General features: G+C 46.1%; 7 protein-coding genes across 7 annotated transcripts; 3 read left to right on the top strand and 4 right to left on the bottom strand.

The window, feature by feature from the left end:
* Window positions 1-1,311: 1,311 nt before the first annotated feature.
* Window positions 1,312-1,806, top strand: DFL_009904 (uncharacterized protein; the record flags this gene model as incomplete). The annotated part of the gene is made up of 1 exon (XM_067639859.1): window positions 1,312-1,806. The coding sequence occupies one exon, from the start codon at window positions 1,312-1,314 to the stop codon at window positions 1,804-1,806; it is 495 nt and encodes a 164-aa protein (XP_067487605.1).
* A 1,198-nt stretch (window positions 1,807-3,004) lies between these two features.
* Window positions 3,005-9,208, bottom strand: DFL_009903 (uncharacterized protein; the record flags this gene model as incomplete). The annotated part of the gene is made up of 10 exons (XM_067639858.1): window positions 3,005-3,467; window positions 3,560-3,761; window positions 3,848-6,349; window positions 6,446-6,526; window positions 6,593-7,158; window positions 7,224-8,157; window positions 8,248-8,289; window positions 8,366-8,500; window positions 8,578-8,806; window positions 8,870-9,208. The coding sequence occupies 10 exons, from the start codon at window positions 9,206-9,208 to the stop codon at window positions 3,005-3,007; spliced, it is 5,493 nt and encodes a 1,830-aa protein (XP_067487604.1).
* A 2,194-nt stretch (window positions 9,209-11,402) lies between these two features.
* On the bottom strand, window positions 11,403-12,703 carry DFL_009902 (uncharacterized protein; the record flags this gene model as incomplete). Its single annotated transcript, XM_067639857.1, has 2 exons — window positions 11,403-12,357; window positions 12,465-12,703. The coding sequence occupies 2 exons, from the start codon at window positions 12,701-12,703 to the stop codon at window positions 11,403-11,405; spliced, it is 1,194 nt and encodes a 397-aa protein (XP_067487603.1).
* Window positions 12,704-14,057: 1,354 nt separating this feature from the next.
* DFL_009901 (uncharacterized protein) lies at window positions 14,058-14,697 on the top strand (the record flags this gene model as incomplete). Its single annotated transcript, XM_067639856.1, has 2 exons — window positions 14,058-14,500; window positions 14,565-14,697. The coding sequence occupies 2 exons, from the start codon at window positions 14,058-14,060 to the stop codon at window positions 14,695-14,697; spliced, it is 576 nt and encodes a 191-aa protein (XP_067487602.1).
* Window positions 14,698-14,906: 209 nt separating this feature from the next.
* Window positions 14,907-16,258, bottom strand: DFL_009900 (uncharacterized protein; the record flags this gene model as incomplete). The annotated part of the gene is made up of 2 exons (XM_067639855.1): window positions 14,907-15,248; window positions 15,308-16,258. 2 exons carry the CDS (start codon window positions 16,256-16,258, stop codon window positions 14,907-14,909), a joined length of 1,293 nt encoding a protein of 430 aa, XP_067487601.1.
* Window positions 16,259-18,308: 2,050 nt separating this feature from the next.
* DFL_009899 (uncharacterized protein) lies at window positions 18,309-18,744 on the bottom strand (the record flags this gene model as incomplete). Its single annotated transcript, XM_067639852.1, has 3 exons — window positions 18,309-18,379; window positions 18,509-18,665; window positions 18,742-18,744. 3 exons carry the CDS (start codon window positions 18,742-18,744, stop codon window positions 18,309-18,311), a joined length of 231 nt encoding a protein of 76 aa, XP_067487600.1.
* Window positions 18,745-19,379: 635 nt separating this feature from the next.
* DFL_009898 (uncharacterized protein) lies at window positions 19,380-21,779 on the top strand (the record flags this gene model as incomplete). Its single annotated transcript, XM_067639851.1, has 3 exons — window positions 19,380-20,067; window positions 20,144-20,735; window positions 20,798-21,779. 3 exons carry the CDS (start codon window positions 19,380-19,382, stop codon window positions 21,777-21,779), a joined length of 2,262 nt encoding a protein of 753 aa, XP_067487599.1.
* Between the last annotated feature and the right edge of the window lie 72 nt (window positions 21,780-21,851).

The raw sequence follows: 21,851 nt of genomic DNA, 5'->3' as shown, positions 1-21,851 counted from the left end.
CAGGCTGGCACGCCTTGTAGATGTACCCTTCCAGCACTGCACTAGCCAAAATATTCTCCGCAAGAACCCAAGCATTTACTGACGGGTAATAGCCACGGCACAAAGACCTTTCATCAGCCCAGAAAGTGGCTATGTAATCAAAGTCAGTCTACAAGGTATGAGATGCTGGAATCAAGCACCCCAGCCTCTGAATTATGATCTTGGCAACAAATAGGTTGTGTCCCGAGTTTCCTATTTAGAAATCCCAAAGCAACTTAGGTTAAATATATTTGTATTACATAGGTTCCTTAGTAAAAGGTTCCTAAAACGGCTAGCCCACTTTGGCTGTGTTTCCCAGCGGCCACTTAGAGGCCATTGCTTGCCGTGAAATGAGTGTCTCGGGAGCGGTAGACAATTGTCTCGGGAAGATGAAACCGGCTTTGCGATGATCTTCTTCGAAAAGTTGGTAAAATAGTTTTACTTCTGCTGCACTTACCCGGGTCGGCCTTTTAAAATTATTTTAGAAGATGGTGTGGGAATGCACGAGCTGTATCGCGACCGGCTAATGCCAATATTCTATGCCTGCATGAAGGCGGATTCAGAGCTTTCGGAGGGAACGGAGCTCGCTCACTTTCGGCTGCTGTTACTAGAATTTACACCTTAAGCCTGTGTAACCCAACGCATTCTTAGGCCGAAAGCTGGGCCAGCGAAATTCATGCCCGAAACCCCTCTAGCTGGCCACCTGCACAGGAATAAATTCGCTGTTGATTCAAGCATATCTTATCCAGCCACCATTTCCTTCCTACCTCCTTCTCCTTTGTGCATGGAAATCTATTTACAAAACATTTTAAAACTCAAATCCTAGAAATAGTTTTATAACTTTAACATATAAGTACATCCTAGCGACTTTATACATATATATACATTCTAGACGACATTGTCACGAGGCCCCATAGCCCTAGTTAGTCCTCAAGCAAACAATCAACAATCATCACTTCCCTCCCTACCGAAATCCAACTCGAACTATTCCCCTATCTCACCGACATGGACAGTCAATCAAGCATATACGGAAGTTGCACTCTCTGGCGGCGGTTCCTGAGCCGCTATGCAATTTTCCGTACCGTCCGATACTACTGCGGTAGAGCTCCTTACTTCCCCGTCATCCATCGACCCTTCGACATCTCCCCCCGAGGGAACGGACGGTGTCAGGTTATAAAAGGGAAAATTATAAACTAGTAATATAAAACCGAGGCCCTCGGGTATATGGACGTTTCCGGAATGATGATGGATGACCAAATGTTTTCGCCCATGTGTGGACCGGGTTGGGCTCCGATGAGAGGTACGACGACCGAGTACTCGAAACTTGTTTGGTCTCAATCCGTTAAGATTGGAAATGGTGGGGTAGACATCAACGATGCCATCGGGGAATACGCAGAAGGTACTACGGATACCGAAGCTTTGGAATTGGTTGATAATAAAGACGTCAATGATGCGATTTGGATGCATATCAAGATCGGCCATGAACACCATCGAGAAGCCGACGAGCCCCAGTCTAGTACGTGGGAAAGGGTTGTCCTGCCGAAGGAATCGACGATAAAGGATTGGGCAAATGCGATCTTGGAAGTTACAAAACTCCAGCTTCGGAGGGCCGGCAAAGCGTCGAGTCGTGACTTTGATATCGACTTCAGAGAAGCGTTTATCAAGACCCACCCTGCTGAGGGGCGGTGCGTTGACATTTGGATCATCGTTCCTGAGGACATCGAAAATCGGTTTGCGATAATACAGAATAGCTTAAAAGACATCCAATTGAAGCAGTCCGGTTCGTAGGAAGAAAGTTTGTTGCTCTTTTCTATTGTTTAACGATGAATTCGCGAGGCTAGGAGGAACGCCAACGACATTAATAGAAGGAGGTGATACGAGGGGTCATACATACCTTTGTTCCACTCGAAAAACTCAAAAATCGAAAAAACTAATATTGCAACAGCTTTAATACAAAAAGGGAATTTTCAAAGTGAGAAGAATTATATTATTTATTCGTATATAAATAGATTATATTTTATATTTAGGGTTGTGTAATCGTAGCAGGAGGTAAGCTAATAGATTAACTTATGTGTAGATTGTTTATATTGTAAATTTCATGAGAATGGCGAGGTTGCAGGTCGGTGAGCAGACTGTGTGATTTAGGTGTTGTAATTAATTTTTTGTTAATTTGTTTTTTTGTTTTCGAGTGGTACAAAGCCTTTATAACCTTCTGTACTTCAAGTTTCTTTTTTCTTAACCTGGTATCGTTCGCTATTTTGATAAAATTTACGATATGGACAGCCTGAGTCTGCACATAAGTTAATTTGTTAGTCTACTTTTTACTACGATTATATGGCCTCAATTATGAAATATAATCTATTTGTATATAAATAAATAATATAATTCTTCTCACTCCGGAAATTCTCTTTTTTGTGTTGAAGCTGTTGCAATATTATGTTTTTCGATTTTTGAGTTTTCGAGTGGAACGAAGGTGTCCCTTATGACCCCCGTGGGTGATGTTGTGTTGGAAGTGGGAATTTGTTACGGGAGTAGGGTAACGTTTTATCTTTTAGGTATCCATTTTATTACTATTATCTTTAGTTACAAGTACACAGGGAGCTCCCAAAGAGGGTAGCTATATATTATTTGTACGTATACAACAGAGAACCGCAAGGCCGGAACGACCCTCAGATTTACTTCCATGATAGATATCACCACCTCATCGTCATGTACATTATTCTTCTTCTGGTTTTTGAATGTACCTAGATATCATTTCGTGCCTTTCCTGAATTTATAAAGCTATAGTACTATTTTATAAAATCGGTCTCCATGTCGTATAGTGTCACCGCTTAGCCGGGGCTATAACAAAAAGACTTGCCCTAAAAGTGCAACGGTGCACAAGTTCTCAGATAAGGATTCTACCTAGAACTTACGAATGATATAGCGAAGCTATCATAGTAATGTATTAAGAAGCTTAAAGATGTGTACATGTAAACTGAGCTATCTACGGATCCTCAAAGTCTTCGTCGTATTCGGGCATCAACAATGACAATTCAACGGCTTCCGAAAGATTCTCATCACAAGTCCAATCAGGATTGTTCGCCGGCTGAAACTGAAATGGCTCCGCACCAAAGTTGAGCTTAAAGCTTTCAAAAGCTGACCAGCAAACAAAGTTGGGGAAATACCGTGCATGCTCCTGTAGTTCGATCACATTCTGCACCACCCCATTGAAAGTTTGAAACATCTTATTGCGAGATGGGTTGAGGCCGCACCCAACGTACTGAATGGGGCCGGCCGTTTTTGGGTCCTGGAATTTGAATTGCAAAGCAATATGTCCACCTACGTGCTTGCGGCTACTGTGTGGACCGCGCCCTTTTGCAGCCACCCCTTCGTGGTTTAAATAAAACGTGTCGACAAACGCTAAGGATACTGCCTTGAAGCCTATTTCGAATTTGGCTTCATCCTCTCTGTTCGTTGCTCTTTCGGTTAGCTAGAGTAATTTTGTATAATGATTGTTACGGACCGCAAATATCCGGGCCTAGTAGGTAAGAGAACTCACTCGTCGTCGCTGTCAAATTCGACTATATCGTCCTCATCCTCAGTTTCTGAGCCCTCTTGCTCCGGCACTTCCACCTGACTCCCGAATTTTGATACTACTCGAACTTCGAAGTAGAAGGGTTTCCCAGCAGGGTGTGCTGGGTGATCCGCAACAACGTTTGCGCGATTAATAGGAAACTTCCGGTATTGATGACGAGCAGGTTCTTCAGAATTTAGAGAAGGCTTTGATTAGCAAACCCCTAGATATAACTTTACCTCCGCAAGCTTTTCGTAAAAGGAGATTTCATACTTCGCAAAAAATATTCCAGTCCATCTTCGGAGAGTTCTCCAAAGGGCTCTAGAACGCTCCCAATACGAGACGGATTCATAATCGTCTCCGGGCACGAAAGTTCCCGTCCTGGTAATTGTAGGATATCCATCATTTTTTCCCGTTTGAGGTGAGTCAGTAAATCAACTAAACTCCATCCAGACCCGTCCCTAAAGGGAGGGCCATACTTGGAAAGAATTAATTGTATGTTTAAATACCTCCACCACGTTGAATCTGGGTCGAACAAAGCAGTCTCGAATATGGCGAGTGAAACCGGCGGCGTGCAGTCCAAAAGATAGTTGGTCACTTCCTTCGATCTCAGAAAGGTTTCATCTGATTCTATATCATCCACCTGGTATGGGTTATCAGCTAGGTATGCGAGGGTTTCTGTAAAACCCTGGCTGGCGTGATCCAATAGAGACTCCCTGCTAGGTGGGCCCCAAGATTTGAGATCCGGGCAGATGGTAAGAATTTCTCGAATGGCGGAAAGATTTCTGTATTTAACTGCAGCTTCTAGAGGTATATTCCCTACATCATCAACTTGGATGAACAAATGACGGATATCGGTAACATCGACGCCATGCTTCAGGAGAATTCTTACGAGCTCGCCAAAAATATGAGTGTATTCGTCGTACAACGAGGCGTGAAGAACACCCGCAGCATAATGAAAAATATTAGTGTTGTTTCTGTCGCCTTTCAAGAGCTCCAGATTTCCTTGGGAGATCTTTCCGAGTTGTACATATTTCTCGACAAAGAATTCAACAAGGTAGAACTTTCGGCTTAGTATAGCAGTCCATAATGGCGTGGAACCGTAATAATTACCACCACATTTTGTACAATCGACACCGGCATCGAATAAAATTTTGGCAATTTCGAGTTCGACTTTCTGGTTCTGGCGATCGTTATTGGCGAGCATATGAAAACAATTGTTGCCCGATATATCATCATCATGAACATCTGCCCCAAGCTCAATGAGTAACTTGACAGCCTCTATCCAATATCCATCGACCGCAAGTGCTAAAGGATTTTGACTGTAGCTGTTCTGAGTATTTACGAGATCATCGCCGTCCGGCCGCCTCATGTTCATCATCATCTTGCAAATCTCCAATACGTCATTGACCTTCTTGATATCATTCGGTCGCTGTCGTCCTTGAAACATAGAGTGCATAGGGGTGTACCCGTTCTCATCTTTGGTATGAATGTTCCATCGTCCTGAGAGACAGAGCAATTTAAAAAAGTCGAAATCTCCGATCCGTGCGGCTAAATGGAGAAGGGTCGCGCCATCATAGCCCCTTATTTCTTCGATGTTCGTCGTCCTGGGAACAAGGATTGTAGCAGACTGCAACATGGATCGTGCGACCTTGTTCTCCGAATCATCCTCCAATAATATGAGATCGTGAAGGATGGATAGTAGCGGCAGCTCCAGCTGAGGAGATCGAGAGCCGTAACCCCTCATACCATAATTCCAGATTCTCTTCATACACCAGCCCATCTTATTAGCATCAGCTCCATACCCGATTAAACTTTGAACAGTATCAGGGTATCTTGCTGCAAGATACAACGGTAGTCGACCGTATCGATCGGGTGTATCAGTGGTCTCCCTTCGACAGCGATCCTTAGAGGAATCGCTAATTATTAGCTCTTGCAGCTTAGCTAATAATAGCGTTTCCTTGTTCCCATGTTGTTCGGTAAACCTTCGCACTTCTCCCTCTAGGTTTATGCCCGGACGCAATTTCAGTCGTTCTTCAGGACTTTGGTCTTCGTCCGATTCCAGAATAGAGTAGAACCAGGCTGGATTCTTGTTACGAGATTTATTGAGGGCTAGCCAGGCGACGATAACCCCAGTGTCAAGACTGGATAACATCCAACCCGCTAATCCGGCACGCAATCCTGGATGACTATCCGGTTTGATCATATCGGTAGCCCTATCTAAATATGTCGCTAAATCCTCCGGACTCAGGTTCTCCACCAATATCCGAAGTCGATACTCGCTCCAATCATCCACGCGTAGAAGTGCTTCGATTCGCTTGTTGAGTGCAATTTTATGAGCATCCGGGTCCTGTGGGGGGATTCTGATCAAATGCGGTTTTCCCTTCAGTTGTATCCGCATTATATAGTCAACCATGAGGCGTAGCCCAAGCTTGCAAGCTGCATGGATGGGTTGCTGAAATGAACGTCGCAAGTACGTGGCATCGTTATCAATACTCTCGAGCTCATGTTCAGAATTATCGTCAGCTTGAATACTCCACCTTTGAAAGTTTTCCGGCTTTATGAAAATGGAGATCTGGGCTAGCAACTCAGACCACCAACTGTCATCCAAGCTACTCTCACTCCACCAAGTCTGTATAGTTCGAATATGATCTTGCCAGTGACGAATTTCGTATCTTACTGGCGGCAGCTTCGTAAACATGTTGTCCACGGTGATCAATCCAGAGTCCCACGGCATGTATTTATCTTGGAATGAGCTGTTATTTAGTGCCCGCACTGGATTATCCCTATCTGTTAGCATATGGTCAAAATAGAAATACCGGACCTGAAAGGTGCTATGCAATAGCCTCATATCATAGCGGAGGAACCCACTTATATCAACTGCCACAGACATCTGTGCTTCTCGTTTGACAAAAAGCTCGTTTAGGCTGTCGCCATACCGAACGAAAGATGCTAGATCACTACTATTAGACTCTATTCCTCCAACTTATTCTGAGCCTCCGATGATTAAGCACCTACGAGTGAGCGTAAACTTAAACACTGTATTCCCTCTTCTATCACGGGATCTGTGAAAGCCCCGAGACTCTACGATTGTTGATTGTGAACCGGAGTCCTCTTGAATCCATTCACGAATGGAAATATCAACGTTGACTAATCCGGTAATTCTATCAATTCTGAAAAAATCGCGGCCAGCGTTTTCGAGATGATAGATTATGTCTTTAATTTCTGGATGTTCGTACGGGTCCTTTGCTATAAGATCCGTAATTTCCGCATCGTATCCCAGGTCCTTAGGGAGCCCTTCCTCCAAGTCCTTTCCGCCTCCGCCTCCATCTCCATAGTTTTGGGGTAAGGCATGGGCGGACCGATCTTTATAAAGTTCGCGGTAATGGTCCGAAATTTCGATCACGGTCATTCCAGAGAGGCTCCAAACAACCCACTTGAGAAAAACAACAATGAGCTCTTGTTCGTCCGGCGTCAAGGATTCTAGGCTAGCCATATAAATATCGCCAATGGCAGCCGGTAGTCGCTGGATCTTTGTTTCCAGAGACTCCTTTGATGGTTGTTGGAGGCTCGCGATGATTAATCTATCGTGTTAAAACAAGATTATAAGCACGACCCGTCTATGAAGACGCTTTATGGGTAGCCCTACCTCGCAATTGTAAAATCTCCCTTAGCTTTCTGATGAATAATGCTTACAATACGTGTAAGCTCTTTATCGAAGAAATTGGGGAAGCGATCCTGGTTGATCCTTCGGTCCAGCACCGCTCCTACGTCGTGTTGTAGGTACTCTACTAAATCCCTTGAGTTTTTTTCCGACGTGATTTCGATGATTTTCAATTCACCAGGTCGTTCCGAAAGTTCGTCTAGAACATCAATACTGTCTCTGGCAGAAAATATAACCCTCAATCCATCCGTCTTCGTTTTCACAATTGACATGAGGTGCTGTCCGAGATTTTGCTCCCGTCGGTCCTGACATTCGTCTAATGCGTCGATGAATAAATAGACGCGCTGCTTGATAGTTTCGGAAACCATTCGGATGGTATCGCTCAGAGAACCAAGGTTGGCTAGAAAAGCATCTGAGCCAGCGGTAGCCTGTTGTGGATCTCCGAGGCCGGGGTTTAGGATATCGACTGTGTTAGCTAGTGCGGTCATATCATTTCGTAGTTGATCGCTGTCCAGCAACTGATAGAGTAGCGATTCTAATCCCGTTCGCGATTGTTGTATATCTTGCTCTCCCTTTTTGAAGAAAAAGTGGCAGATAAGAGGGTTTTCGGCGCTGAGAGCTCTGGAGGCGCTCATCATAGCAACGGATTTGCCATGACCACGGGGCCCCTTTATGTAGATGACGGTGGTTTCGTTGGATTGACCCTTCCAATCAATATATGCACCTTCTCGAAACAGCCAGCCAGCGACGAAGCGGCCATTACGTTGCTTCATTATCCTTGTCAAATGGTCGTTCAGAGCTTTGATGTGAGTTTTATGCGCCTCCGAGATTTTTATTTTCAGCTGCTTTTGGTTAAGTTCGGTCAGCAACGCTTGTCGATTCACAGCGTCTACCAATTCGCTGCCAATGGAAGCGAATTCTAGTTGCGAGGTTTACTATTAGCTATGACTTCGTCCGAGTCGCTCTGTGAACATGGCATCTATTGCTTATAGGTGAAATGAATACTCACTTTTGATATTCTCTGTTATCTCCTCCAGCTTTTTTCCAGTTTCTAATAGACGAACGCGATTCGAAATTTAGAAGCCACGCTTAATATAAACCCTCTAGTTTAGGATACTTATACTCACGAATATTTTCATTTAACAAGGAATCCTCGAAGTGAGCTTGTGCGAACCTCACTATTTCTTGATATTTCTCCAACAGAGCATCCACTTTCTGTTGTAAATCCTTTGTGAAGAGGTCTTTCAACGTACTCCCCAGCCCTACAGGTTCAGAAATCTTCAGGTCAGATGCTGTCGTACTTTGAAAACCCTAGGTGCGGGCAAATTTTGGAAATCACTTTTGAGTCTGCTCTGATCAAAATGCGGCTTTGCACTCCAAAGAAAGTCCAGAATGCTGAATATAAGTTCCGGGATGTCGGAATCCCATATTTCAAGTTTTGGTGCGCTATCGTCCGCATCCCGGGAGACAGTACGAGCTTCCCATCGGATACAATCGATGATAATATTGGCAATGCTGTCGCAGGTGCCGCATATCAGAAGTTGTGTCTGCAGTTTCGCATTGCCAATCTATCCCGGAGAAAAAACAAGCCTTAGTAAAGAAATACTGCTAATATCGCGAAGGAAACATACTTGAATTAATGAACTGATACCAAACCAAATCATAGATACACTCTCCGGCGCACAATCGATAAAAGCGTCCCCTGCCGTCTTCAAGATATCGAGAGTACTCCATAGTCGGGAAGCATTGTTGGCCTTTTCCTCTGCTTGATCGCCTAGGTCCTTGCATACCTGCCCCAAGTCGTCAATACTTGTACCTTGAAGGAACTTATCAAATTCGGCGCGTTTGGAGTTAGACTCGCGGCACGCAGATTGATACTTCGCCCTGAATTGCGCGCGAGCGTCTTCAAAGCCCTGGGATAACGTTTTCCTTTTGGCTAAACCGGCCACGACGCTACCCTTTTCACTCATGGTTAACAACCGTTCGCCGTGCGATATGAGAGAAATATTTTTGTTTTTGTTTTGGACAAGCGCAGCCCCGCCTGCGCATTCAGCTCTAATTACCCCACCGGCTTGTGTTGCTGAACTAGGACAAAAGTTTGCGTCGCTTCCGGTTTTCCCATACAAAACCACGATTTTCACACCTTCAATGCCCGACAAAATTCCATTTAAAAACATTCGAAAAATTTTTGAACAATTTCAAATACACTGATTTCTAACGTAAATTTTTTTGAAAATTTTTATTTCGAAAAATTCAAACCATTCATCGAAATGTCACGACCAAGCTATGCTCCGTCCCAATATGGAAATATATTGGCATGACAAACATGATTACCGTTTCTCTATCTCACAGAAAGAGTGAAGTCAATTTTCTGGATGTTTGCTTATCAAATCATCGGCATGTCTTTGGAGACTCATGGCCTGAGCAGACCCTGTAACAAAATTACAGCAGCATGATAGGCTCAAGGCAGAGGTGGAGTCGGCTGGCGGTGCTATCAGAATGACAATTGGAGACTGCTGTGGTTGGAAGAAAAACCACAGGCACAACACAAAGAGGCCAGTCCAGAATAAGGTGGTATCCAGAATCAAGCCCTGCCTGCAACTCGTGAACAATCTTTCATAATCGAAATCCTGTACTCGAAAATTATTCAATATTACATTTTAGATGTTAGACCCGCAAGGAAGTATTCTATCGATCACGACGACTATCATATCTTTAGGCGACTATAGTAAATGCTTCTGGTCTGGCTACCAATGTGAACCGGAGGAACGCTGGTTACGTATATACTGACGTAAAATATGGTTCAAGTGCATAAGAAAGCACGTCAACCGGTTGGTCAGTGATCTTATAAAACCCAGGGCCATCTGGGACTCAGCCTAGTTGTTCTAGACTACAGTTACGTCCAACTCCGGAAAGATCAGCTCACGTCAACGCGGAATTCGAGCGAATGATGAGAAGTACACCAGATCCATCTTGGTTCCAGCGTCGACCAGGGAAGCAGAAAGAGAAGGAACCAGAGGAACGATATTGGGAATAAGTGAAATAGCAAATAAAGCCTATAAAGCAATATTGAGGTTATGAGGAGGTGTTGTCGGTATTGCATTTTCAAGCACAGACAGCAACCAACAGCGATCACACTTCGAATGCTTCAGCAGCATCCAATGCAATCGGCCTTCCAGCAAGAATTGGCACTTGATTTACAATGATAGCAGAGATGAAGGATCAAAGAGATAACCCGAGATATCGTAAGGAAAAATGTTAAATACGAAATAATATAAGAATTAGGGCCCAATGTTGTCATGCCAAAGCATTCGGGATAGCAGCGACAAAACTCAGATTAACAAATCAGAAGATCATCAATAACATCCACCCTCTGCAGATCTATTAAGGGAATTACCTTGGTGCTGCGTATAGAGAATATCATGCTTAAGAAACTTGAAAACAACTACATCATATCCTTCTTGTTTGGGACGGTTTGTTGTATCTAACATGACCCTCTTTCGTCGCCTCCATTCTTAATACCCCGTTGCCATATACAAGGCGATGCTAATCCGGAGGGGTACTGGGATTGCTCGATCAGTAATGGTAATGAGAATTTAAATCTCTAGAGTACTCATGAAAAAAGCAAGAATTGTTGGGGATCATCCGCCTTTCAAGGGATGTTAGCTCGGTCATGCGTAGGTTTCTAATGGAAGATGATGACCGGCGAGTCGCAGCACCGGAAGCGCCATCTAACACTTTATCAATCCTTTTAAGTGCTTATGGCCGACCAAACATGCATATATACAATGGCAAACCAACCAATCCGGAATCGAATTACCAGCCCTGCCTGCCTAGCTTTCCAGTCAATTGACGAACAGTGGAGTTAATGCTCTAATCCAATGATATTTCAGACTGACACCAAGTGAGATGTTTATTGGGCTAGCAATTACTCGATGGTACGAAACTGCAAGGGACTATAGGTTCCCGTCCACGTTAACGACAACTATTCGTATTCCCGATCTGACTACTGATACAACATTATATATATAAATACTAATGCCGCAGCCTCCATAAGTTTCGCGTCCTAAACTATGGAGAAAAGATTTATGAACTAGGAGATTTGCAATTGTGCAACACGATTTCCGCCCTCAAGTTACTTTTCACACCGATATAAAGATGCGCCTAATAAAGAGGGACCAACAGAAGATTCGCAGCAATGCAAGCATAAAAATTATTGGTTGGCATTCCGAAATAAACTCCCCGACCGTAACCGGTATTTGGGAGAGTGCAAATGCTGACGACTTTTGCAACGTTGGAGGGAGTAACAAATCCAGTAACCGAATCTTTCTGCCATTTGACAGTGATGCAGCTCCCACATCCGTTTATCGAAGTGCGTTTGTTGGAGTACAAGGCCTCAAAGTCGAGTGATGGATGGTTGAAGTGGACCCATGCGGATGACTCTTGGCCTACTACTGAACTTGTATAAAGTGTGCTCGAAACGGCGATTTCTAGAGTCCCATCAGCATTAAAGAGAAATTTCGTAGCCTGGGAGTCGTCGCTGGTAATTGGGAAGACTTGAGAAGCGTTGGGTCCGGTGTTGGTGGGATTTTCATTTCTGTTGTAGACAAAGTAACCATCATCTGGTGTTCCAGGGGCGACAACCTTTAGGGCATATGCTGTTGGCGAGGCGGCATTGGTAGAGGTTTCTGTGACCGTAGAGAAAACCGTTGTGGTTTCTGTGATCGAAATTGACTCGGTCGATGTGATGGTAACGGTCTCGCTAGTGGAAGAAGTTGACGACACGGTGATGGTCTGGGTCACTTCTGGGGCAGTGGCAGTGACTGAAGAAATAGCGATTGGAATTGTCAGGCAAGAGCATGCACTGGAAATGCGGGATGGCTCATAAGTTGTTCCGGTAACCTTTTCAGGGAAGGAAGTTGTGGACTTTGTCGTTGAGGCACGAGATGTCGTTGAAGTGCAGTGGCGAGCAAGACGTTCATAGGGCGCCTGGACTCCAACTGTGATAGTAGTGGTCGCCACAATCACCGAGGTTTCCGTCGCCGTCAATGTCAACGAAACGACAGGGCTTTCGGTAAAAAGAGCAGTTTCAATGGTGACGGCAGTGGTATAAGATGTTCTACCGTTTACAATTATTGCATGTTAGACAAGTAATTTCGAGCGGGTCATCCTGAAAAAGAATGCAAAATTTTGTCGACAAGATATGGGTTAGAGAAGTATACTCACACCGTAGGAGTCACTGTAGATACTGTCGTTGTTGATGCTGGCAAACCCAAGTAGCTGCTGCAGAATGGGAGTGCTTCTGGCAGATTGGAAGGGGTACGTAGAAGCCGGAGAAGGTTATCGGCGTTGCAACCGCCGCTACCAGTGCGCTCCTCCAGAACGAACGGATACGGAGCAGCCTTTACCGGCAATGCCTTGAATAAGGCCGCTGCAGCCAAAAGATTTCCCAATGCAAAAAACATGGCGATCACAATGAGGCCGAAAACGAGTGTTAGAAAAAAATTATAATACGATGCGTCAATCGAAAGGGCCAACCGTGGTAGGCAGCTAGAAAACTCGGACACCAGCAGAGTAGAAATACCTTTTATGCAAGGGCCTGCCAGCGAAAGGAGGTTCCGAGCTACCCGGCGGCTGAACATCAATTTCCCAAACACCGTAGTTAGTGGGTAATTAGGATAAGCCATTCCGAAGTGCGAAGCCAATCATGAGCGCCGAAGTGGAGCACTGGAAGTCTATTTTCTTTGGCGATTTCGAACAACTCATGAGCCCGGCCCTAAAAGTTGTTGCCACGGTTTTTCAGCTTTTGATTGCTATTTCGGCAAGTGAAATCATCCTTTTAGATCGCGAGGGTTCGAGCGTCGAATGTCCTCTTCGTTTCTCGTGATCTTGTTGTTGTACTCCGTACGCTTGCAGACGTCGGTGTTGAGGCTCGTTGAGGTAAACATAGTATCCATGCATGCCAATGTTAAGGTTCTATGAAAATTCACCGACAATCCGCGTCCAGATACCTGAGGCAAACATTGCCTTTTTGAGATGAGTTTCATGTGTTTGCCTTTTCACCAAAAGCGTTGTCTCGGCTGATGGTCTAATTTCCTGTCAATGGAAGGGCGCTTCTTCCATGTCTGAATTTATGGAATATGTGTCTACGATCTACTCTAATTAGTTCTAAGATGGGTGCTGTCCTGCCAAATCTAATGCGACACAGAATTGTTGAAAGCTCGAAGACGACACTGTGAATCTACATTTCTGTATAGTCCCCGTTCACGTAGCTTATGGACTAATAAGCTTAGCCTGCTATGGCTTCTAGCTATCAAAAGTGTAACGTTTTGGCAAGTCCTTTGTCCATCAGGTTTTATATTTTTGTCTAGTCCGGAAAACCAGATTGACAGCCATTGCTACCAAAATAGACAGAATGCATATTTCTTCCAAAATTAAATTATTTCTTTTCCGAATCCTCTCCTTGATGATGTGGTGAGATTCTAGATGCTAACACTCTGCTGCCATAATATGAATACAGAGGTAGAAATGAGATAAATGCTTGAGCAATGAAAGTCGGTGGTAGAGGATGGAGTCACAAGAGGAAAGAAACTAAGAAAAGGGAGTGTTGGGATGTATGGATACCCTTTTACAATATACCGTCACCTTGTACAAGTTTTCCCGGTGAGCGCAGTGACGTCATTTTTCGAAACTACGGACGACCGGCTTTCGTAAGAGTATTTGAAGAACCTTCCGAGACCATCACCTCAAACCTCCAATCAAGCAAAACACCATCACCACCAATCATCAAAATCCTCAATTTGAGCAAACCCATCCACGATGTCTGTCGGTTCCTCTATCTCAAAGTTCGGTATCTGGGCCCTCCGATTCTTACAGTTCGCCTTTGCCGTCATCCTCACCGGCATCTTCGCTTGGTTCCACCACCAAATCAAGAGGGCTAGGTATACTAGTATCAATGCCGTTGATATCCCCCTCGGGTTCTCGGTTGCCGCAATCTTCTTCACCACTTTCTCGATCATCACTATCTGTTGTCTCAAGGGTGCCCTTCAGATCTTGAGCGCCATCGCGGACTTTGCCCTCTTCGTCGGATATATCGCCTCTGCTATCCTCTTCCGTCACAACTACCACATCCGATGCTCCAGGAACCCGCTGGCTGTCTTCTTGATTTACACCCGAGAGAGCAGTGGCAGGTTTGCTACGAGTGGAGAGTTCAGGAACTGTAACTTGATCCGATTGGCCGCCGCTTTGTTGATTATTCAAATGTGAGTTGACTATACTAACAATTCCTTCTGCATCTATGCCGTGCTCTAACAACGGAAATTATAGCATCTTCTTCTTCTTGTCCATGATCATCTCGTTCTCCTTGGCTCGCAAGCGTGATGTCGCTGGTGAACCAGCTGCCATTGGTGAGAAGCGACGGTTTGGTTTTGGACGTCGTGGTCAGGTTGCTGCCGTTTAAGCACTTATTTGATGGGACTTTATTCTCTTTGTCACCCCTCTAGTGGGAATTACTCTCCTTCCGCGATTACTGTCATTCTAGGGAGGATTGTTTTATATACGAACGTTTTGTAATCCTTGCAATGAAAGCTACGTGATTACCCAAGTCCAACTTGTGCCCTATGATGTCATGGCCAAAAGAATGTGTCTATAAACCCCCCACCGACTACTTTAATCCAGAGACTCTTTCAAAACATCGTACTTGAAAGCTTCGTCGAATTTGACGCCGATGGCCCACAAGTAAAACCATACGAGCCAGTCCTTAAGCATTGCGGCGAACCAACCTTTATCCTTCAAACCCTCAAATCCACCAACCGATCGTTCGTAATCCTTCTTTACTCGCGGTGTTCTGATTTTTACCAGCTTCTTGGAGATATCTTCCCATGGCACTTCTTTCGTATTGACTTCTCCGTTATTGGCATTCTTGGTCTTCTCAATGTGGTCGTTTAGTAACCTATCTAGCAGAGCGGCGTCCTCGACGGCCAAGCCGACACCTTGCGCCAACGGTGGCATCTGCAAAGCTTTGAGTCAGTACAGTTGCAGGGATTCCGAAGAAAGGGAGCGAAACTTACGGCATGGGCAGCGTCTCCAAGCAATAAACACCTTCCTTCCCACCATTTGTCACTCATCTCGAGCTTCCACACAGGATAAAAGTAAACATCGTCCTCCGTTTGCTCCAATAGATCTGCGAAAAATCCCATTTGAGGATCTCGTTCAGAACAATATGTGTCTTTCACCCTTTGCTTCATATTTAGGACATCGTCGCCCATGCTTCTCCACCCGTCCTTCGACAAATCCTGAGGTGCGGAGACTTCCATCACCGCCGCCCAGAATAGTTTTTCGGATCGAGACGGGGTACTCCATGTCAATAGTAAAGATCCGACACGACACTGGAAAATAGCGGATGTATCTTTGACTGGCAGGGCAGATAGATCTTTTGGATCCACGTATGAATAGGTATTAGATAGGCCGGTGTAAACTGGTTTACGGTCGGGATCGATGCATTTCCTAACGGCGGAATGGGTACCATCGCAGCCGAGAAGGATATCACCGGTTACGCTGGTACCGTCGGCGAAAACAGCCGTAATATCATCGAGTGTCTGTTCGATATTCTCTAACCGTTTAGAAAACGAAACCTCAATCCCTAACTCTGCAACTTTGGCGAGCAAAGCCGTTTGAAGATCTTTACGCGCGATACGTAGGCTGTTGGCACCGTAGCGGTCTACGTCTCCGAAGGTTAGGTTCCCGAGGGATGTAAGGGTACGAGAGGATATCATTTCTATTGTTTTTACGGAACATCCTGATGATTCGAGATCTTTGAAGATTCCAATGTGGTCGAGGAGTTTCACGGCGTTCGGGGTGAGGTTTATGGCGCCTCCGAGGGTTGATGGGCCGGGTCGGAGCTCAAAGATGGATATTCGGAAGGGGAGGGAGTGGGTCGTCAGGGTCCTGTGGAGGAGGATGGCGGCGGCGAGGCCGGCGGAACCGGCACCTATGATTAGGACGCGGATGGGGTTAGACATGATGGAGGTGTGTGTTGGTGTGGTATTTTCGAAAATGGGTATGGTCTGAATTAGGACGATGCGCTTCCCGAATTATAATTCGAGGCTTCGAAGAAGACCCGTGGCTATCGATTGGAGCCTCCGATGCCAAACCGAATGCCTTAAGTGAGGGAAATAAGCTTTTCTTTATACTTGGAAGGGAGGGATTCGAAAACCATACTAGAAAATCAACTACGGCTACTAGAGATCACCCGTCTCCGACTTCAATTCGAATACCACGCATCTTGTGACGAAGCTAGTCGGGCTGAGAGCTGTTGCATTACGTTATCAACTTGGTGGTGGGGGGAAGAAATATCTACATTGGGCCTGGCAAGGCAGCCAAGGTTGTTGATGCTTCAGGGAAAAAGCAGCCTCTCCGTTCAGATTTATATAGCATGCGGGCAATTAATCGGTCTTAGCATGTAGGATGTGCAGATTGGCGATTCAGGATGTTAACATCTTTGCATTTGCAGGTGGTGGAATCGAGGGGGTTAGGAAAAGCTTGAATTTTCTTAAGCGTCTTGTCGAGGAAGCTTGGGTCTGGAAATGTCACAGACAACGCAGTTGCAAGCTGTAGGACGGGAGTGCCATTTCGTGGTCAATTGGTATTAGAAATATTGCTGATAGCCGGAGGGATTAAGAGAAGATAAATTGAGAAACCTTACTGAGTATCAGGTATTTATGTTTACAGAATGCCGTAGCCGGAATTTCATGACTGGATCCACCGAGGTACGTCGATACAGTTCGTGGGAGTCCAGTATCGGGTGTCAGCACGCGATAGTTAGGGAACAGTGGCGCCTTAACGTTATGATTACTTAATTCATGCAAAGTGAGGGGAATAGTGGCTGCAGGGCTGCATAAATAGAGGCAGACCGATTCTACGGCTTCGGAAGCTTTTTGGATTCCGTATCTCCTTGCGAGCTTGCCGGTATCTGACCAGCGATACGATACCAAGACTTCCTAGCTCCGTAAAGGAGACCATTGTATCAGATATTTTTATGTGAATCGCGTAAGTTAGGACCCCGTTCTACAGGCTAGCTCCTGAAAGCCCTATAGCATGCATCTTTAAATTCGAGGGAACCATAGTGCTGCTAACCTCGCCCGCGCTGGAGTTACCAGTCTTCGCCAAGCAGCGTATATGCATGTATGCTCTAGAATATTTCTTGGAATATCTTGAGCCTGAGGGTACGAACACATAGAGGCCATGCCCGTGCATGGCCCTCGAATCCCCTGTGTGTCGAGCTCATTACGCAGCCCCAACCGACAGCCTGGCTCCTAACGGCTACGAGTTAAATTATTGGCCCGGCCTTAAACTTATAGGAGTTCAAACTGGTGTGGCAATCTGTATAGCTGGGTCCCAGCAAGTTCAGATGCCTTCAAACGTTACTGAAAATTCATCGATCGTCTACAAATGCTCATTCCTCGGATCACTTGCGATAGGAGAACGCTTTCAACCGTTTGTGGCATCGCCCCTCCTGAAATTACGATGCCGTGTAGTCCCTCTAGCCCACCGGGAAGTATTTGCCACATTTTTTAGCATCGAGATTGTCTGGTGAAGTGACTTTGATTATATTCTGCCGTTAGAGCTTTCGAGGATTATACGACAGCTTCGTGTAACATGGACAGTATAGACATGTTTCCGAGCGCATATCCTGATCAGTGAAAGCCTAGCTATCAAAGCTCGCTTTCATTCGGAGACTCCGATAACAATTGTGTTCTCATCGAATGTTAATGTGCTTGGTCCTGCGCCTGCCACAGTTCTTCTTTTGTAGCCACAATTGAAACCTTGATGTTGAGGACGATATCCTAACCGCCGCCACAGCAGATCGATGGATGGTCCGCAAACCGTCCTGACCAATTATGCTTGACATTTAGCGGAAAGGCTCTTACGGTGGTTGGAAAATGAATATCATGAACAATCGAGCTCAAGTTCGGGTAAAGAATTGCAGGGTATGTTGGATCATGGGGTCAATCATTGGCAGCTGTTCCTTTTCCGGTTATGAATTACGATTGGTTCGGTGGACAAATATTTTTAGTCATCCTGGACCGCCAAGCGGAGTTCAAGGGTCTTGGACAGCCCGGATGACGTAGACAAGCCGGCATCTAAGAAGCCGGAAGGTCAACGGGTGGTACACACTTTGGGTCGGTCTCCGGCAAGATGGAAGGAATGGGTCGGGAACGCAATAATATACGGTACCTGAGGAACCTCATGCCTGCGTTCGCCGGACCAACCTTGTCCTACTTTATTTCTAGATGCGAGCGTCACGTTCCGTGCTTGATGAAGAATGCCACCGTTTTCGTATCCACATTTCCTTTCTGCGAACGGATGTGCCGTCTGTTTTTGGTTGGCGCTGATAAGATCTACGAACCCAGGCTTGGTTTTCTCATCCTATATATGAGGAGAGATCTTAGAAGGCAGCTTACTGAATGAAAGAGGCGGATGGCTATGAGTTAGATATAGATACCATCTTTGACTTTAAATGTCCTACGGCGTCAGCCTCAAAGCCGCGACACGTATAGCTGCCTGCCAACGTTGATAATCCAGCCCCCCTCGGGGTTGTCTGTGCTATCTTCGAGCCGTTTTTTTTTTTAGATTGATAGTTACAGCTTCGAGTGTCGTTAGCTTCACGAGCCTTTCGAAGAAATTGTTTCAGGCACTGCAGCTTTAACGTACACATCCATACCTAAGTTTCCTTGCGACCCGCTTCACCTTGAAAATAGATATCTTCTCGATCTCGACATTCGGCACTGAAAACGCCCTTCAATGTCGACATTTCATTTGATACATTCCGAGTACATGTGTGTCAGTACGTGCATATGCGTCTGAGCGGCTGGATTGATCGTTGTTGCATTCGCCAAGCGGAAGAAGCTGGGCGGCGGTTTTTGGTCAGCCTTGCCTTCCTCCATTATCTCACGCTATCCTCAGTCATCCATCCATCACAAACCTCCAGAATTCCATTTCTATCCATCAACCACCATCGCCACCTTCGATTCTAGTCCTTCATACACCTCCAACAGTGTCGCCGATAGCAGATTAGCTCTGATAGCTTCGAACAGCGAAATCTGTCCTGCCGATAAGAACAACCACGTCTATCAGCCAGCCATGGCTGGGCGTATCCCCAACCCAAGCGGCTTCGTGCCTCCCTACCCAGTAACTCCTCCAGCAACTCCAACTCCGGCGCAATCGAACTATTTCCAGCCCGGCGCTCCTTCTTCATCATCATCCTCATCTCAGGCTCCTCCTCCCCGACCACCGAAACTGCCAAACTTACCAGACGGCGATAGCCATTCAAATACCTCGAATGTGCCGCCTCTCCCGCCTCGTGAACATACATCGACACAGAACGATCATGGCCGACAAGAGAGACCCAATGTTCCTTCCGGAGTCAATCAAAACCCAGCCTCTACTTCTATGCCGAGGATACCCCAGCTACCCCCGCCGATAGAGGATCTACATCGAAGAAAATCCGACGAACAACGATGGACTGGTCCTCCGTCGCAACTCCCACCTTCATCATCGTCTACTTTTCTTCCTCCGAGAACTGAGGATTCGCCGCCCGTGCCACCACCGAAATCCCCGCCTCAAAATCCAATGTCCAATTTGCCAAGTAATGCCAACCCTCACATGAGCCAGGTTAGCTTATCAGGATCGCAAATGGCAGGTGAAGCCAAACCGCAGAGGCCACGAGGGGCTTCGAAGAGCACAAAGGGAAAAGCACATTTTGGTGAGATGGAGCGATTGAGAAGATCTAAGAATGCTACGAGATCGAGGTTAAGGATTCTTTCGCTAGGTAAGACCCACTCATTTCTGTCTACCTGCTTACATTTCTGCACGCCATTGGCGATCACTAACATTCTGGGGGTCAGATGGCGGTGGAATCCGTGGCTACTCTACATTGCTTCTTCTTGAAGCTCTCATGCATGATATTTTCGTTGAAATTCACGGTCGCGCGCCCAGACGGGGCGAAGAAGTTACAAAACCATGCGAGGTATTCGATCTTATCGCAGGAACTGGTACGGGAGGTCTAATCGCTATTATGCTGGGCCGCCTTCGCATGTCAGTCCAGACTTGCAAGGATGTCTATACCCGAATGACCCGTTACGTCTTCGAAACGGATAAGCGATTCGTGGGGATTCCGTATGGCGAAACTTTGTACAAGGCTTCTAAACTGGAAAGGGCCATCCGAACGGTTGTACATGAGAGAACAAAGAACGATCATCTCGACTTAAATACAGAGATGAACTCAGAGGACGAGGATTGGGATTTGGAGCCAAGCGGAGGTCACTATGACGATGAAGAGAAGGAGCTCGAGCGACGGATGAGTATGATGGGAAGGACAGATAGTATCAAAGCGATTGCAGAAGCTAGCCGGATCGCCTCATTAGAGGGCGGGAGGAAACTCCGTCAGGGAAATGCCGATGCGCTGATGCACGATAAGAGAAAAGGCAGATGCAAAACGTAGGCCTCCTGTCCAGACTTTGAGCTTTGATAAACTGGATACTAACCTCGGAGCCGTGCAGAATGGTAACAGCAGTTTACAAAGGCTCCTCCAGGGACTCAACACCTGCAATCTTCCGAACGTACTCATCAGGCGTCGAATCTATGTCGTATCCCGATTGCCGAATCTGGCAAGCCGGCCGCGCCACTTGTGCCACGCTTGCAGCTTTCAAATCCATCCGTATCAACCAGGATGTATTCTTGGACGAAGGGACTGGGCGATACAATCCGACACCCACGGTTCTTGAGGAGGCCTGTGTAAATGAGTGGCCGGGCAGAGAGATTGGCCTTATTATCTCCCTTGGGACCGGAAAGCGTCCTGAAGGTGCACGGGAAGGAGACAACAAGGTTCAGTGGTGGGAAAACCTCGGCACGAGCTTGGATCAGTTTACCCAGGCTAGACGACGATTGATGACGAAAATCGACTACTGCGAGACGACACACCAACATGTTCTAAACGAAGAGTTACCGAGATACGGAATCAGCAAAAACAGGTATTTTAGATTTAACGTTGATGCGGGTGTCGGCGAGGTTGCTCTAAATGAATGGTCACGGTTGAGTGAGGTTAGCACTGCCACAAGAGTGTACCTCGCTGGGCCGGAAGTTGGCGCCGATATGAAGGAATGCGCAAGACGCATGGCCAAACTTACGAGGGATAAGTGGAAGAAGAAAATTGCTGCAGACGGTGGCATTATGGCGGAAGAGAAGAAAGCCGTGCTTATGGGTCCGGATGGCCTCAAAATGGAAGTTAATGCCAATGGCCCTGTCCCTACGGTATACTACGAGATGCCAGGTGACATTCCAACTCAACCGGCGGCAGCTGCGTCAATTATGAGCCCACCTCCCCGACCCGAGGATATTGACCAGCAACTGAAACAACTATTCGCCCCTGTCGAAATGCCAGCAGCACCGAGGATCCCAGCCATTCAAATCACCCCCCCAAGCGTCAAGAAGCCGAATGGAAGGACAGCTAGGGTGGGGATGCCAGGTGGTATCCCTGAGTAATGATGTTGGCTATCACATCGGGCATTACGACGATCGATGTTCATGTTTTTGTTTGGAGCTTTAGGCGTATGC

This window comes from Arthrobotrys flagrans (assembly GCF_004000055.1).
Source record: "Arthrobotrys flagrans strain CBS H-5679 chromosome Unknown unitig_1, whole genome shotgun sequence".
In the NCBI taxonomy this organism is placed as follows: domain Eukaryota; kingdom Fungi; phylum Ascomycota; class Orbiliomycetes; order Orbiliales; family Orbiliaceae; genus Arthrobotrys; species Arthrobotrys flagrans.
Note: the sequence above shows the minus strand (reverse complement) of the source record. Positions and strands in the feature narration are given on the sequence as shown.